Here is a 16,129-nt window from a genome sequence, read left to right on the forward strand (position 1 = left end):
TCTTCATTTTGACGACAAGCTAACTTGGCTGCCCTGCATCCATCATATGAACGTTGGCTGTTTGTGTAAACCCAACGTTCTTCGCTTCCTTGCCCACTCTTCATGGGTGAAAATTGTTTGACTTTTTGTACCTTTACCAGGCTTAGTTCTGTCATCTCTGGACTATGGTCGTGAAGTTTTGGATAAGCTGCTCCTACCCTGCTGCTTTGCTTGGACCTGGTTCACCATCTTAGTATTGGCTGAGCCACTGGTGTCTTTCACACTAGCCCTATTGACAGTCTTCTGGTTGATGCAGGAGTCTCTCCCCTTTCGATGTGGCAGTACCAGCTCTTGGTTTCCCATGGCATTACTATCTGCTCCTTGCCTGATCATCCCTCCCATTGTACTCGTTTTGCAGCTTTGGCCATCATTGCCTACCCTTGTGTGGGTTTATTGGTTGGGTTTGGCCTCACTTCTCTCTGCCATGACTTCCATTTCCCCTCCCTATCCTCTTCCGATGTTCTTTCCCAACCACCCTACTCCCCTCCTTGGTTAGTTCTCCAGCCTTGGATTCATCTTATGAGAATTTCAGGATGCACTGTTTTTTCACGAATGACTCTAATTCTGTTGATCATGTCAAATATGCTTTCGCATCATTTGGTGGCATACAACACCATCTCATGCCTACCAAATGTTGTGTGTTTGCTGCAGAACTGATGGTGAAGTTTCAGGTCCTCTATTTTATTAAATGATCCTCCCTAACCTGAATTTTATTATGTATGAACTCGATGAATGGCCTTCGGCCTATCGCTTGGTGTTTTTCCTGCCACCCCTTGCTCTGTGCCATCCACGATGTTCTCACAGATCTTGTCGATGCTGCTTATTTGGTTGACTTCCTTTGGCTTCTTAGAAGCTTAGGTATCCCACGTAATGAACTTGCTGAGGGTGGCCACCTATCCCCGATTCTCTTTAACCTGTCTGGGGATGGATTTGTGGTTTTAAATCAAATCTCTTCTTGCTGAACTGTGGGCTGACTCTTGGTATGCTACGCCCCCCCCCCCCCCTCCTGTCCAATAAACTTCGCATCATCAAGGATACTCCCACGATGTGGCGTTCTTCCGTGTACTCTTTCAGTGGGTATCTATCATTCTTTGCGTCTTCGTATTGCCCATACTAGGTTGACCCATGGGGTTTTACTCCTTTATGAACCGTCCTCCCCCCACTCCCTTTTGTTTGTGCGAAACTCCACTTACAGTGATCCATATTTTAGCCCTTCACAGTAGATATGCCTTCCTGCCTTCCTTGTCTTGGGTGTTAGAGATTGATCCACGCATGGTTATGTCCGTCCTCAATTTTCTTTGGGAAAGTGGTTTGTACTCTCAGGTATAAGTCCTTGAATTTTCCTCTGGAATTTGAGTGCCTCAGTTAGCGTAGGCGCTAGTTGTGGAGGCCTTGATCTTGCGTCCACACAAGCCAGGTTCTCCCCGCTTTCGCCCTATATTTTGTCTGGTCTGTTGCGCTCCGTTTTTTTCCTTTTCTAGGGCCTTTTTCCTCTGGCGTCGTCCGCGTTGTATCGCGGTAATGGTATTGGGTGGGTATCGGGACAGGTCGGTGGCGGTGCTGGTGCCTTAACGCACATAGCGTTTCTGGTGCACCCCTGCTCTCCCCGTTTCCACACCCTCCTCTTCTTTCCTCTTCCTGCTGCCCTGATGTCCTTTTTCTCTCATTGTTTTACCTTATCCCTTCCCCTTGACTGGACTGTGCTGTCTGTGTGTTCCTCCTTTGATTTAGATTTGGGATCGATGACCTCGTTGTTTCGTCTCCCTCCCCCAAGTCAACCAATCAATCTGCCTCCTCACAGTGAAAGTACCTGTTTCTCAGAGCCGCAGCGTAACTTGTGTGAGATGGCGTGCTACGTTGCGAAGACGTTCGTATTACAGCCTACTAGCCATCCTTGAGTTATCTCAAAACTTCGCAATAGACAAGGAGCATCTCTACGTATACCGAAAACGTGTATCGTACCGTGTTTGCTATCTCGGAGGAGCACAGGCACTGAATAGGTTTCACAGAAAGGCAGACGTGAAGTGATGTCATGTGTCCGTCTGAGGTACATCTGATCTGAAAGCGTCCCAGAACAGGAACGTTTTATTTCCGGACCTGGATTCCTATTCAAAATATTATGTTCTCCCTCTCCTCTACAAGTCCTAGAAGTTTGTAATGCGAATTTTCAAACACTCGGTGTATTTATTACACATACATTACAAAAGCATATAGCCTATGTCCGCCCGAACGTTTATTAGAGTATCGTGTATAAATCTGAACTAATTCCGTCAAGAACTTTTCAAAATTTTTAATAACAACGTTAAACAACGACTTGCCTTTATATAGTAGTGTGGATTACCGTGTCGCATGTCCACAACGTCACCAGATAGCACTTAGTCTCAAATTGGGCAGTGCTCATAATGTTTCGGCCATCAGTCAGACGGTATTTTGTTTGTTCTGTTCGGTTGCTAAGAAATACAAATAATGATATGCACTGTAGTGGCAGCTCTACACACCACGTCATCAGCACATCACTTCATTGACAGTATGTATGATTTCCGTGATGTCTGAGATTCGAGTCAACACCTCCGCATAAATATGTAGACATGTAGAATAAAGATGTAGAATGTTAATGACGTTTGTTGTATTATAAACCCTTAAGAGTTTTGTCACAAAACATTCGGAGCGTTGCTTTTCAGTATGCTCTCTTGAGTGTAGATATAAGCTTCATTACAGTAATGTCACGATAAGGTAATAGAGGAATTGTGGCACATTTTGGCAGAATGTATGCTTGAAAAAAAATTTCATTTTACTGCACAATCAGATGGACTGTGAGCTGTGAAATCCGCCTCGTAACAGCCTTGTGGTGGAATCAAACATCTTTTTTATAGATTGTAAGCTATAGAGTTAATACGAAGTATCATTTAGGTGAAGCACATTTTACTTGAGCGTATAGCGACTCGGGGAGCCCTTGCATTGTACAGGGCAATTACACACCAAAACAATTTAGCAGATGAAATGTTAACAGCGCAAAAAAACTATCCGAGGAGGATAAAGTGATAACGAGCTAAGCGCTGAAATGGTAGCAAGTTGTTTCATTCCCTCCAGGAGATTTATCTCAGCTGTTACACCAACGGTGTTATTTGTATGAGAAGTAAATAAATGTTCGTTCCATTAGGGAGTGGAACGAAAAAGGTTTACTGCGAGAAGCCTCTTTCTTTTTGGTTGCAAGTGTTTTTAATCTTTCCAGAATAAAATGTATGTGATATCAAAGTTTACGGCCCGTTATATCTTGGCTGGTGGAGCCTCGCAGCAGACTAACAGTGTATCGGGACCAGTTGCATCGATAGAAATTGCTACCAACTAAAACAGAATATCAGATTACTTTTCGGGAAACCGGACACCGTCAGCTGCATTTTGCAAACGCACTTTGTAGAGATAAAACGGCCATACATCATGAATTCCAGGCCTACACTCCTTCCGGTTTTGCAACACTGAATTTCCTGGTGGCGCTTAATTTCAAAATCATCTTTTCAAATAGATGGAGACCCCTTTAATGAGAGCTGTCAGAAACGGATTCATTCACTCCTGTTAACAAATTCAAATTTCAGCTTGGAAGACTGTAATGTGTGTGTTACTATAAAAGGCATCGCGTTCATTGTGTTAGGCAGTGATCTTAAAGCGGTCAATTAAAAGCCTTTTGTAAGTAATCCTTCAGTTGTAGGAGAATATTAGTGGATGAAAAGCAAAACTGTATTGTACTCGGATAAAAATCTTTTTAAGCTATTCCATTCTAACTTTTTACATTCCGTTCTGTCATTGTCCCATTCAGCAAAATCAAACATGCAGTTGGGGTGATGGTAGACACCATGATGGGTAATGGCACACAGCATGTACAATGACCATAACTGCCCTATTAATATCCATTATGCATTAGTTGAAAAACGTTTTGTACTGTAAGATAAAATTAATACCTTAATAACGGATCATTAGAAAGTATGATGGACTACGAAATGGGTAGCTGAAAGCATAACAACCTTCGTGTCTTACATGTTCAGATATCTGTTATTACTGTGAAGTTTTTGTTACTGGTATGGACAATAAGAGTTTCATGAATCAACAAAAAAACATTTGCTGGTGGTAGGCTTGCTGCACTAAATATTTTTCAATCCTGGAAAGTAGATCGCGAAGTGGTGAACTAGCTGAAACAGCTTTTTGCGAGGATAATATGCTGTCATGCGAGTAACATTATTTACTTTTCAATTCCCGTCGGCAATTTAAGCTGTAAGTTATATCAGCAGTAATGCACATGTGTGTTTTTCCGTGTTACAGAACCGATTTTTATGTATTTTATTTGTGGTACTAAGAGCTGGCTGGAGTGGCCTAGCGGTTCTAGGCGCTACAGTCTGGAACAGCGCGATCGCTACGGTCGCAGGTTCGAATCCTGCCTCGGGCATGGATGTGTGTGTTGTCCTTAGGTTAGTTAGGTTTAAGTAGTTCTACGTTCTAGGGGACTGATGACCTCAGAAGTCTAGTCCCATAGTCCTCAGAGCCATTTGAACCATTTTGTGGGAGTAAGATCAAACGATGGTCATCAATTAATCTATAACTTATTTCAGATGTGTAAATAAGGACGATATGTATTTTAATAGGTATTAGAGACGGTTCAAGGGTGGAAATATTTAATTTGAAAGTGCTTTGTGCCTGCAAAGTGTGGTACAAAGATCAATCAGTGGTCATCAGCACACGGTGCTGGCTAATCTGTAAGTTTTATCAGTAACTGCAATATGTAAGAAATGTGTATTTTATAAAGAGTCCTATATAACAATTGGTGTAAACCGAAAAATTATCCTTTCGTACATGAAATGACATATAGATGAATGGCGAGATCGCCATAGGCTGCCCGCCGAAAATGTAGTAAATCGAGAAGTTCTCCTCTCTGACATGAAGTTACATGTGGACGACTAATGAGATCGCCCCACATTTGGCGCCGAAAAGTAGTCATCGAGAACTCATTTGATTTGTTGCATAAAACTAACATGTAAAGTACTAATTATGGTGCCCCACATTGGAAGCCAATAAGTAAGGGACATGAATAATTAAGTGAGGTTATAAGATTAATGTATTGATAAGCGATGAATAAAACATGAAGCGACTGCGTTTATTTCAATACTTTTTTCGTAAACACAAAAAAAATTACAAGTTTTAGGCATGGACACGACAGAGTTGTTAACGGGAAGGAGGTGGGAGTGCATCATCTTACCATTGCTCATAGCCATTACCATGCGATGACGGCGCCAGGGGCTGGGCAGGTACGGCGCGTCACCTTAGAGCTGTGCGGTGGTGAGTTGACTACAGTCCGCCTTGTCCCAGCCTTGCGGCGAAGCCCAGACCGGACTTCACGTTGACTCCTTGCTGTGGGTTGCGTGGCTGAAGCTGCGATATCACGGTTTCTGGAGGCATATGTAGGCGATGGTTGGAAGAGCCACTATGTCCTCTCCCTTCCGCGCTGTCTCACTTACTGCCCCTTCACTTCTCCTCCCATTGCTAAGCTTGACGGCTCCTTCAAATTTTCCGCCTCCTGGTGGTTTCATATTCAGATAAAAATTTGCGATGCTGCCCAATGGTTGACCACCGTTTCATGACCATGTCTCCCAGTGCTGGGTGGAGCATTCCTACCTTGTGTGGGCTGCTGTGTGATTTGAGAATTGGCGTCTTTCTCACAGGCTGTTCATAGCTTTGATCGCACATTGTTCCAATGTTTTTCTGCGTTCCTACGTTACTGTGACAGCAGCTACACAACATTTCTTTGCAATAGCTATCTCAGCATGAGGTCTGGAAGGCCTCGTGTTCGTGAGTCGACTAAGAATCTGCTGACATTCGTGATTTATAATCACTGTCCTTACAGCCCAGAAAATATTTTGTTAGCAGAGTGAATTCTTCAATAATTATTTAACTTCACACCCCTTCGTGTGGGAATTCTTCGCACTTTGTGTCTACGCTCCACCTCAATTCAATGGGGTCCTTGATTCTCGACACGTTCTCGCTTTTTAACTCAAGTAAAGGTGGCTGCTGCCATCCAGAAGATTCACAAGCCTCTACGTGTGTTGTTCACACATTTGTGTCTATGCTCCATACCTGCGGCTGCACGTTTCTCGTTATCTGCCACACTCTTTGGAAGTGTCTATTCTTAAGTGAGACGAGAGCATCCGTCGGACTACTCCATGCGTGTTTGCAGAATGTGTCTCTGGCACTCACTTTAAGTGGTCTGACTTTCCTCTCGTCCTAGTGCTGCGAGTCGGTAAAAGTGGCCACCTCAGGAGGTATCACACAGTTAAGTTTCGAAAGGACTGCCACATGTGTTCTGTGCTCGAAATATCACATATTTTAAGAAACATTACAATTTGGCATATATTTCGAATACTCGAATATTTGTTTGTGATTTGAAATCTGTAGTGATACTTTTATATTACGACAAGCAACCAGCATGTATTTTGTGCTGAAAATCATTAAATATTAAGATAAGTAACTTTATTTCTATGGCAGAGCTTCGAGACATCGACTATTCATGTATCTTCATCCACCATTATCTTTGGACGTGTTTAAAGTGTGTCTTCTTCCACCATCAACTTTGGTAATGTTGTGATAAATGTAAACAGTTCATTTTAGGAAGGCCTCCTTGTGTATTACCAAACTATACAGCTTAGGCCATACCTACCATTAAAGTCATTCTCAAAACACATTATTCCTGCTTCCTAAATTGATGTTTCGCCAGTTCAAGTGGTATTTGCAAATTTAGCGAGGTTTTACATGACATATTTTGATACTATTTACTAGTTGATTACTTAAATAGTCTCTAAACGTTTTAGAGAGCCTTGGCACTCACTTCCATCATTATCCGCACACCTGGAAGAAAATGACTTACAAGTTCGTGGCGCCCTCTATCTATAACGCGGGAATTCGGTCTGGTGTTGGCCCACACTTAGCCTTGATGACAGCTTCCACTCCCGCAGGCATACGCTCAGTCAGGTGTTGGAACGTTTCTTGGGAAATGGCAGCCCATTCTCCGCGGAGTCCTGCACTGAGGAGAGGTATCGAGGTCGGTCGCTGAGGCCTGGCACGACGTCGGCGTTCCAAAACAAATCCAAAAGGTGGTCTATAGGAATCGTGTCTAGACACTGTGCAGGCCAGTCCAGTAAAGGGATATTATTGTCGTGTAACCTCTCCACCACAGACCGTACATTATTAACAGGTGCTCTATCTTGTTGATTGCTCTTCAACAGTGGGAAGCAACCAGATGCTTAAGACATCAGTGTACGCCAGTGCTGTGATAGTGCCACGCAAAACAACAAGGGGAGCAAGCCCCTCCATGACAAACACTGACCGCACCGAAACACCACCGCCTCCAAATTTTACTGTTGGCACTACACACGCAGGCAGATGACGTTCACGGGCATTCGCCATACCCACAGCCTGCCATCGGATCGCCACATTGTGTGCCGTGATTAGCCTCACCACACAACGTTTTTCCACTGTTCAATTGTCCAATGTTTACGCTTCTTACACCAAGTGAGGCGTCTTTTGGCATTTACGGCGTGATGTGTCGCTTATGAATAGCCGCTTGACCATGAAATCCAAATTTTCTCACCTCCCGCCTAACTATCGTAGTGCTAGCAGTGGATCCAGATGGAGTTTGGAATTCCTGTTTAACGGTCTGGATAGATGTCTGCGTACTACGCATTACGACCCTCTTCATCTGTAGGCAGTCTCTGTCAATCAACAGACGAAGTCCGCCTGTACGCTTTTGTGCTGTGCGTGTCCCTTCACGTTTCCACTTCACTATCACATCGGAAACAGTGGACCTATTGATGTTAAGGAGTGTTGAAGTCACGCGTACAGACGTATGACAAAAGTGACCCAGTCACCTGACCACATTCGAAGTCTGTGACTTCCACTTGGCGCCCCATTCTGCTCTCTCACGATGTCTAATGACTACTGACGTCGCTGATACGGAGTACCTGACAGTAGGTGGCAGAACACTGCACCTGATATGAAAAATGTATATTTTTGCGGGTGTCCGGATACTTTCGATCACATAGTGTAAGAGCTCATTCTGTCAATCATCAATAAAATAGCCTCAGCTTGAAATTTAGGAGTGGAGATGTGATTATAACACTTGGCAAGCACCATAGTACAGTTTAGATGTGAATATATTTTACAAGTTTTTTAGACCTATAAAAATGTGTTAAATAAAGTCATAGAGTAACTGGCACTAATTCAGACTCTTTATTTGATTGTGTGCTTGCCTGGTTAGAATAGTATTTTAGTCAGATCATGTTTTCTACTCTTACAACCTTTCTCAGGATAGTTTTCTTGCAGTGAGTCATTCAGTCCTACACGTGAATTTGACTTGTCTGTTTATCATGTTATTTTTTAGTTACGTGTGTTTCAGAATGTAAATAGCTTTAAGGTACTTAATTTCTGAATGTTTTAGGCACCAATTGTAACGTGTGTGTTTGTCTGTGTGTGTGTGTGTGTGTGTGTGTGTGTGTGTGTGTGTGTGTGTGTGTTTGTGTTGATGCTTACGTAATTTTTCAGGTATTATTGGAACCTACTTTGTGACAGTTACAAACTTCATAGAATAGCTTAAATTTGGAACGTATTAATTTGAGGGACCGTTGTGTCTTAGACAAAGAGCGGTACAAAGTTTGAAGGGTGGTCGTATAAATGCTCCCATCTGTTGGCGACGAGCAGCATAAGGTGCCAGCTTATACGCTACGTAATCAAAGTATCCGGACAATGATTGAAAATGACTTAAAAGTCCGTGGAGCCCTCCATCCGTAATGTTGGAATTCAGAATGGTGTTGCCCCAACCTTAGCCTTGTTCCACTCCCGCAGGCATACGCTCAATCAGGTGCTGGAAGGTTTCTTGGGGAATGGCAGCCAATTCTTCACCGAGTGCTGCACTGAGGAGAGGTATCGATGTCAGTCGGTGAGTCCTGGCACGTATTCGGCGTTCCAAAATATCCCGCAGGTGTTCTATAGGATTTAGGTCAGGATTCTGTGAAGGCCAGTCCATAACAGGGATGTTATTGTCGTGTAGCCATTCCGCCACAGGCCATGCATTATGAACAAGTACTCGATCTTGTTGAAAGATGCAATCGCCATCCCTGAATTGTTCTTGAACAGTGGGAATCAAAAAGGTGCTTAAAACATTAATGTAGGCCCGTGCTGTGATAGTGCCACGCAAAACAACAGGAGGTGCAGGCCCCCTCCGTGAAAAACACGACCAGAACATAACACCACCGCCTCCTAATTTTACTGTTGGCACAACACACGCAGGCAGATGACGTTGACCAGGCATTCGCCGTACCCACACCCTGCTATCGGATCGCCACATTGTGTACCGTGATTTGTCCCCCCACACAACGTTTTTTGACTGTTCAATCGTCCAATGTTTACGCTTCTTACACCAAGTGAGACGTCATTTGGCATCATGCCATTTACCGGCGTGATGTGTGGCCTATGAGCAGCCGGTCGACCAAGTTTTCTCGCCTCCCGCCTAACTGTCATTGTACTTGCAGTGTATCATGATGTCTGCCTATTACATATTAGGTAGATGTCTGCCTATTACACATTACGACCCTTTTCAACTGTCAGCGGTCTTTGTCAGTCAACAGACGAGGTCGGCTTGTACACTTTTGTGCTGTACGTGTCCCTCCACGTTTCCCCTTCACTCTCACATCGGTAGCAGTGGGCCTAGGAATGTTTAGGAGTGTGGAAATCTCGGGTTCAGACGTATGACATAAGTGACACCCAATCACCTGACCACGTTCGAAGTTCATGAGTTCCGCGGAGGGCCCCATACTGCTCTCTCACGATGTCCAATGACTACTGAGGTCTTTGATATGGAGTACCTGGCAGTAGGTGGCAGCAAAGCGTACGTAATATGAAAAACGTATGTTTTTGCGGGTGTCCGGATACTTTTCATCACATAATGTATGTCACGTTTTGAAGTTGTGTTAAATAGCTGTTGAAGTAACATTCATTTTCGGTAACCACGTGTTGTTAGTTCAGTAATTACACTTCATGTTGTAATGTTGGTGTTTAACTATTTATGACAAGGATGTGTTACACCCGTTCTCATATCTCATAACAAACGTTTTCAGTTTCCTGATGTAGAATGAAATGTAGTGAAGATACAGTATGATCTTACAAAGAAACATTGTAACGTTCCTTAAAAAATGGAATAATAAACTAGACGAATTGATTGGGCAATGAAACTCCCAATACCATTAAAAAAGACATTGACTGCAAAATATATTCAGCCCATTAGGCACTGAATCATCTGCTCCTGTTCAAAACAGATAACTTTGGACCCTGTGCACATAAGAAATAAATTAAATTGTCTTTGCTCTAGAGCAGCAACTGTGGAACGCGATTTATTCTAGTCCCTCATAAAAAAATATAAATGCTAGCAACAGGGACATCAATGTGCAATGCTGGCCATAATATTTTGAAATGTACGAGAACATTTAAGAAGATCCAACTTCTTTAAGCAGGTAATCTTGGATGCATTACAAAAGTGAAATATCTAACAAGTCTTTTTATAAAACAGTTTACGTACATTGGGGGGTTACTCAACAACTAGAAATCATCAGAAAACTCATCTATACTAAAGCGCTGGCAAAAACAGAAATCATAATTATTTAACATCTTGACCTTGCTTGCACGACGACTTCTGCTTCCAAGTGCAACAATATTAACATACCTGAATTAATCTAACATTTGGTGGCTTCACACAGCACATCGCAAAAGGTGCCTACTCCATCGTCTTTCCTTGACAGACAGCTACCTACAACTGTGCGCCCATCGCTCGCTTACTCCAACACTTCAGTCTCAGACCAGAAGCATTATGTTTGGCTCTGCGGTCGCGCATAGTCAGCGATCCGCATTATCGAGCCTATCAGAGACTTTCATCGTTTATAGTATACTAGTTTCATTTTAATTTATTAGTTTTCTTATCGTATTCTCGTACCAAATACAAGAGTGCCCCATTAGACTCCTTTCACAACCCTCCAGCTAATATTTGACGATTGATGGGAACGCCTCCAACCGTGTGTTTTTTAAGCTTTCTAGCTGGTTTCGGGGCCAAAATTCACCATCGTCATGTCCTTCGTTGACAATAATTGGAAAAAACCAACTAGGATGGACAGTTGGGTTTATCCGATTACAGCCGATTTAGGACCTGATGATGATAGCTCGCAATTAATAAATAAAAATTTAAGAAACTCACCGCTTAAGGTGGCGCCGTCAGTCCTCACACGCAGAATGTTGTTGTATACCGTTCCCTAGCTGTACCGTTGCGCTGTTAAGTAGCTTGTCATAGTGTTTTCGTTTATTATTTCAGTTCCTGTCTCGATGTATGCACAGGCACAGTGCGAAGTGGACTTTCATTCTTTTCTCGCAGCAGCACCTATGGAATTTGAAATGGATTATCTTATACGAGGTGTGCCACTCATCTCCGTTCGTTGTTGGTTAGGAATTTTTGTCTAGCACCGTAGTTGCACCATGTTAGACGATTGTTAATGTACACGATACGTTGTATACATGTTGGCGAGGAGTCGACGTTGATACACGAACAAACCGGACAGTTTCATTCACACTGTGGTCAGGGGCTTGCCTGAAAACTATAGTTGTTTTCTGCTGTTCCGTCGCATCTTCACGTGTAGGCACCACAGTGCGCTTATTCCATGCAACTGACTCAACCACACGCGCCACTTCACTGCCCCGAGTTACGTCAGCGCTGGAGTACCATTACCTGGTACCAGTTCCTTACAGTATACAGCGCTGCAAACCTCTTTTAAAGGAATGCGTATTTTTCTCTCCTGTAAGCTCATGATATTTTCGCATTAGATATGAACCACGATTGCTAGCGACCCTCCTCGTTAGAGCTATATTTATATATTTCTAATTATGTTTTGCTATTTTCTTTTACTCTGTTACTCAGAAAACAAAAACGAACCAAATGTTGCGCATGAATTTGCATGAATATAGCAGATAATATTTTAACATAATTTCATCCGTGTCGTTATAACTAAGCACTATGGTGTTTAAGGGAAGATATCTGCAGAAAGAATTAAACAGTTTTTAGAGGAAGGAAAAATTTCACATACTACCCTTGGCAATCTGGTGCACAGATGTTCATCCAGAATTGTTGTAATGGTCTATGCTGCACTGCTTGATAGCAAGTTTTGTTGGTTATAGTCCTGGACTACATTACTATACAATACTGCACTACACAGCCATTCGTTACACTAGTGTAGCTGCCATCAGAACCAAGCTATAAACCTCATTCGTCTGGATAGGTAGCTGCCAACGCTCTGAAGTACAACTCAGGATTCACTGGGGCTGTACTGCACTGACACCAAAGGTGTAGATATTGGGAGAGGGCTGTCAAGGTCTCAAGAAATCCCTCCTGGTCCTCTCCAAAGCTCATCTGCTCACTGACTCCGATATGCTGTTGTACGTCGACGTTCTGCCGTGGTGCTTCTCACTGATATGACGTATGGCCTCTTCTCTCATTTCCTCAGCCATGTAGGCTTGCAGTTCATAACCTGATATTTCAACTGTCATCGGGTTCGGATTATGTCACAGTACCTCATTCCTTATTATATTATCGACCACTGTGTTACCGAAGGAAAATAAAAGTCCAAATGGCTCTGAGCACTATGGGACTTAACTTCTGTGGTCATCAGTCCCCTAGAACTTAAAACTACTTAAACCTAACTAACCTAAGGATGTCACACACATCCATGCCCGAAGCAGGATTCGAATCTACGACCGTAGCGGTCGCGCTGTTCCAGACTGAAGCGCCTAGAACCGCTCAGCCACCCCGGCCGGCGTTACCGAAGACATGCCAATCCTGATCTATAACATCTTGTCTAATGGCACACTCCCAGACTATTTGTTCCGGGGTGTCGATGCTACACATTCATAAGAGTGGTGAATTGTTGTATTTTTAATAAGTGATTGGGACATGGGTCGTTTACCGACAGGTATTGCATAGCAGCTTTGGTCAGAAGGAAGTATGACATTCAACATGTTCCTTTAATGTTATAAAGGAAATGCTAAGTTCTCCTCCTTGTTCGTACCCTGTGCCAGATTTCTCGCCATTCTCTAATGAAGCATGCCTTTATTTCTTGATTCGATTTGGCTCTTCTGCAGAGTATCTCTTTAATCTTATCATACTCACCCATTTTGAGCCAATATTGTGAACTTCTCTTTCTTACGGCTAGTTCCAGAGGTAATAAGCCTCGTATCGTTAGCAGCGCTTCAGTCGCTGTTGTTCTGTATGCACGTGTGAGCCGCAGGAGCACTCCTCTCTGCGCTCGTCGTAGAGCCTCTGCTGTCCTCCCGTTTCTGCTCTCTGTGCCCAAACGTAGACCCGTAGCACACAACAGCGATTAAAATTACGTTGTGGTACGTTCTTATTGCACTTAGTGGCAGTTGAAATCTTCTTTGAGTAATTGTTGCTGCTTTGCTATTGCCTCTCTGGCAGACGACTTCTACACATGCATAAAAGTTTTGCTTTTCGTTAGTGTTTATGTCAAGTTACTACATATTTTTTGTCTTTTCACAGGTTATTCATTATTCTGATTTTGGGGTTTCTCGTACTTGACAATGTTCTTTATAGTAACAAATATAGTGTATTGTGTGCTGTTATCGTCATTTTGTTATCTATGGCCAACCACGTAGTCTTTCAAGAACTAAACTACTATTTTCCCCTAATTTAGCCCATCCGTTGGCATATACGATAACTAGCAGATCGTCTGCGTAGGCGATGCAACCTCAAGCGTTTTTTATACTCTGAAGCTGGTAGTGCTTACCAGTGTTCTCCCAATATTCGCAGGCTTCGTCGCGGAATTCGGAGAACTACGTGGCCGCCGTGGTGGAGTACGCGCCAGTGTCCGGAGCCACGCTGGAGAACAAGGATGAGATCTTCATGCAGAACGTCGCCGTCTACGCGTGTTTCATGGAGGAGGCAGCCAGGCAGGTAGGCACGAGCGCTCCAGACTGCCTGTTCATTGTTTAGGTACTGGTATGCAGCGAGATAATCAGAAATAAAGCGCTAACTGATGTGGATAATCGGATGACCCTGCTTCTGGTTACATTTACGAAATCATTGAATTGAACATAACTTCACACAAAATTTCAAACTCTCAGGAAACTTCTTCTCGCTGATAACGCCCACAAAACGATGAAAGAAAAAAAAATTATTGCTTACTTCATTTTCTCTGTTCATACAGTAAAACTGCCGCTTCACGTGTGGTCTTTAAATTTATTACTTCTTTGCTACTAATTCTGTACGTAACATGTACCATTTACAGTATCCGCAGATGCTGCTGAAAGTACCTACAAAATTATATTATTGTACAACACACAGATCAGGAAATATGACGTCGTAAACATTGATCTGCGTGAAACGAAACAGCAGGGCGAAATTCGTTTGACATACAGGTTAAATATGTGTACATGTGTATGTGAACCATATATAATATATGTGATATATATGTGACATATGCGTATGTGAGCAAAAACATGGGTGAAAACAACTGCTCATCCCCTGGATCGATTTCAACCAAACTTGGTACAGATAATACTTACTGCCTGGAAAGAAATTCTGTGGTGATAAGATCTAACAACCTCCTAGAAGACTGGAGTGGTAAGGTGGAGAAAGAAAAGGGGAGGAGGAGATATACAGAGAGAGGGAGCCAGGGGTTTGCAGTCACAGATGTGGAGTAGGGGGAGAGGGACAGAAAGAGGGGAAGGAGAAGATGGACAGAAAGAGGGGAGGAGGAGATAGTGGCGGCGAGGAGAAGATAGAGGGGGCAGGATGGGATAGAATCAGGAAGGAAGGAGCAGATGGACAGAGGGAGGAAGAAGAGAGAGAGAGAGAGAGAGAGAGAGAGAGAGAGAGAGAGAGAGAGAGAGAAAGGAGAGAATAATTTCGTCAGTGCATCGTCCGACCGTATCTTAACGTTTTAGTTGCGTTCATTAATTTGTTTATTACTCAGTTCAATTAGAAATGCGTAGAGCTTACTTGCTTCACGTTGATCAGTCAGGATTTCGTGCGACACTCTGCGTGCAGTGAACGATTTAGTCACCCACTAGGGGAGCCGCGCCAAGTAAATCCTTGCCCTGTATATTAACGTAAATTAACGTAAATACTATTCGCCCCACTTTTCGGTAGTAATCACTGTGAAATCATTTCATGTACAGACAAGAGCTACGAACAATATCCCATTATAATGTATCAAATGAACAAAGAGAAAAGGTTAGTGTTGCAGAATGAAATTCAACACTTACGTTGCTACTCTGACAGGCTGTGCAGCTCACGAATGACTAAGAACTGCGTTGGAAATCAGTCCCGTTATCATTGATAAGCTACTGTCACCATAGAAGGCATGTGACTAGGGGGACAGTAAGAAGAAATATTGTCCCACATGACTGTGACATGTTGGTTGAAATATTAAAGTCTTACTTTTCTATTCCTGTGTGTATTCTTCATACTGTAGGTAGAGCAGGTATTCGAGTAATAACCCATTGCAGAGTAATTGACTATTTAGAAGAATAGTAGGCGAGGAAATAGTCATATAGAAGTGTTCCCAATAGGTACAATTTGGGAGGCGAATATCAATTTTGCCATTTGTCATACAACTACGAAAACCTTGGTCAAAAACGAGAGGCAGGGATCGTTTTTAATTTAATTCTGAGACAGTATATCACGTACAAAAAAAAGTGAAAGCCTAGGTCACGGGTGGGGATGGGGGGGGGGGGGGTGATAGAATATAAACACAACGCATTTCCATGCCTGATGCGATGCAGGACAATTGTTGGAATTCAGAAAAGTTTCCATTCTTCTCTGAACGGATAAAAATGGTTTCTGTATGGTTTTCAAGACCATCTTAAAGCATTCTTGCTGAAAAGTACTGGCAGGTTCAGGTAACGATGATGAAAGTGGATAGAGATCACGGACCCGTCTCTCCAAAGTACACCACAAAGGTTCACTAATAATGAGATGCGGTGACAGTAGTAACCAGGGGAG

At 43.0% G+C, this 16,129-nt stretch overlaps 1 protein-coding gene across 3 annotated transcripts in view; it reads left to right on the plus strand.

The window, feature by feature from the left end:
• The window catches only part of LOC126484137 (uncharacterized), a 375,463-nt gene that overhangs the window by 231,025 nt on the left and 128,309 nt on the right, over positions 1-16,129 (plus strand). For all 3 annotated transcript variants that reach the window (XM_050107520.1, XM_050107518.1, XM_050107519.1), the window contains exon 3: positions 13,934-14,077. In XM_050107520.1, coding sequence (XP_049963477.1) covers positions 13,934-14,077 — 144 coding nt within the window. The remainder of the gene's footprint in view (positions 1-13,933; positions 14,078-16,129) is intronic.

This window comes from Schistocerca serialis, chromosome 6 (genome assembly GCF_023864345.2).
Source record: "Schistocerca serialis cubense isolate TAMUIC-IGC-003099 chromosome 6, iqSchSeri2.2, whole genome shotgun sequence".
Lineage (NCBI taxonomy): Eukaryota > Metazoa > Arthropoda > Insecta > Orthoptera > Acrididae > Schistocerca > Schistocerca serialis.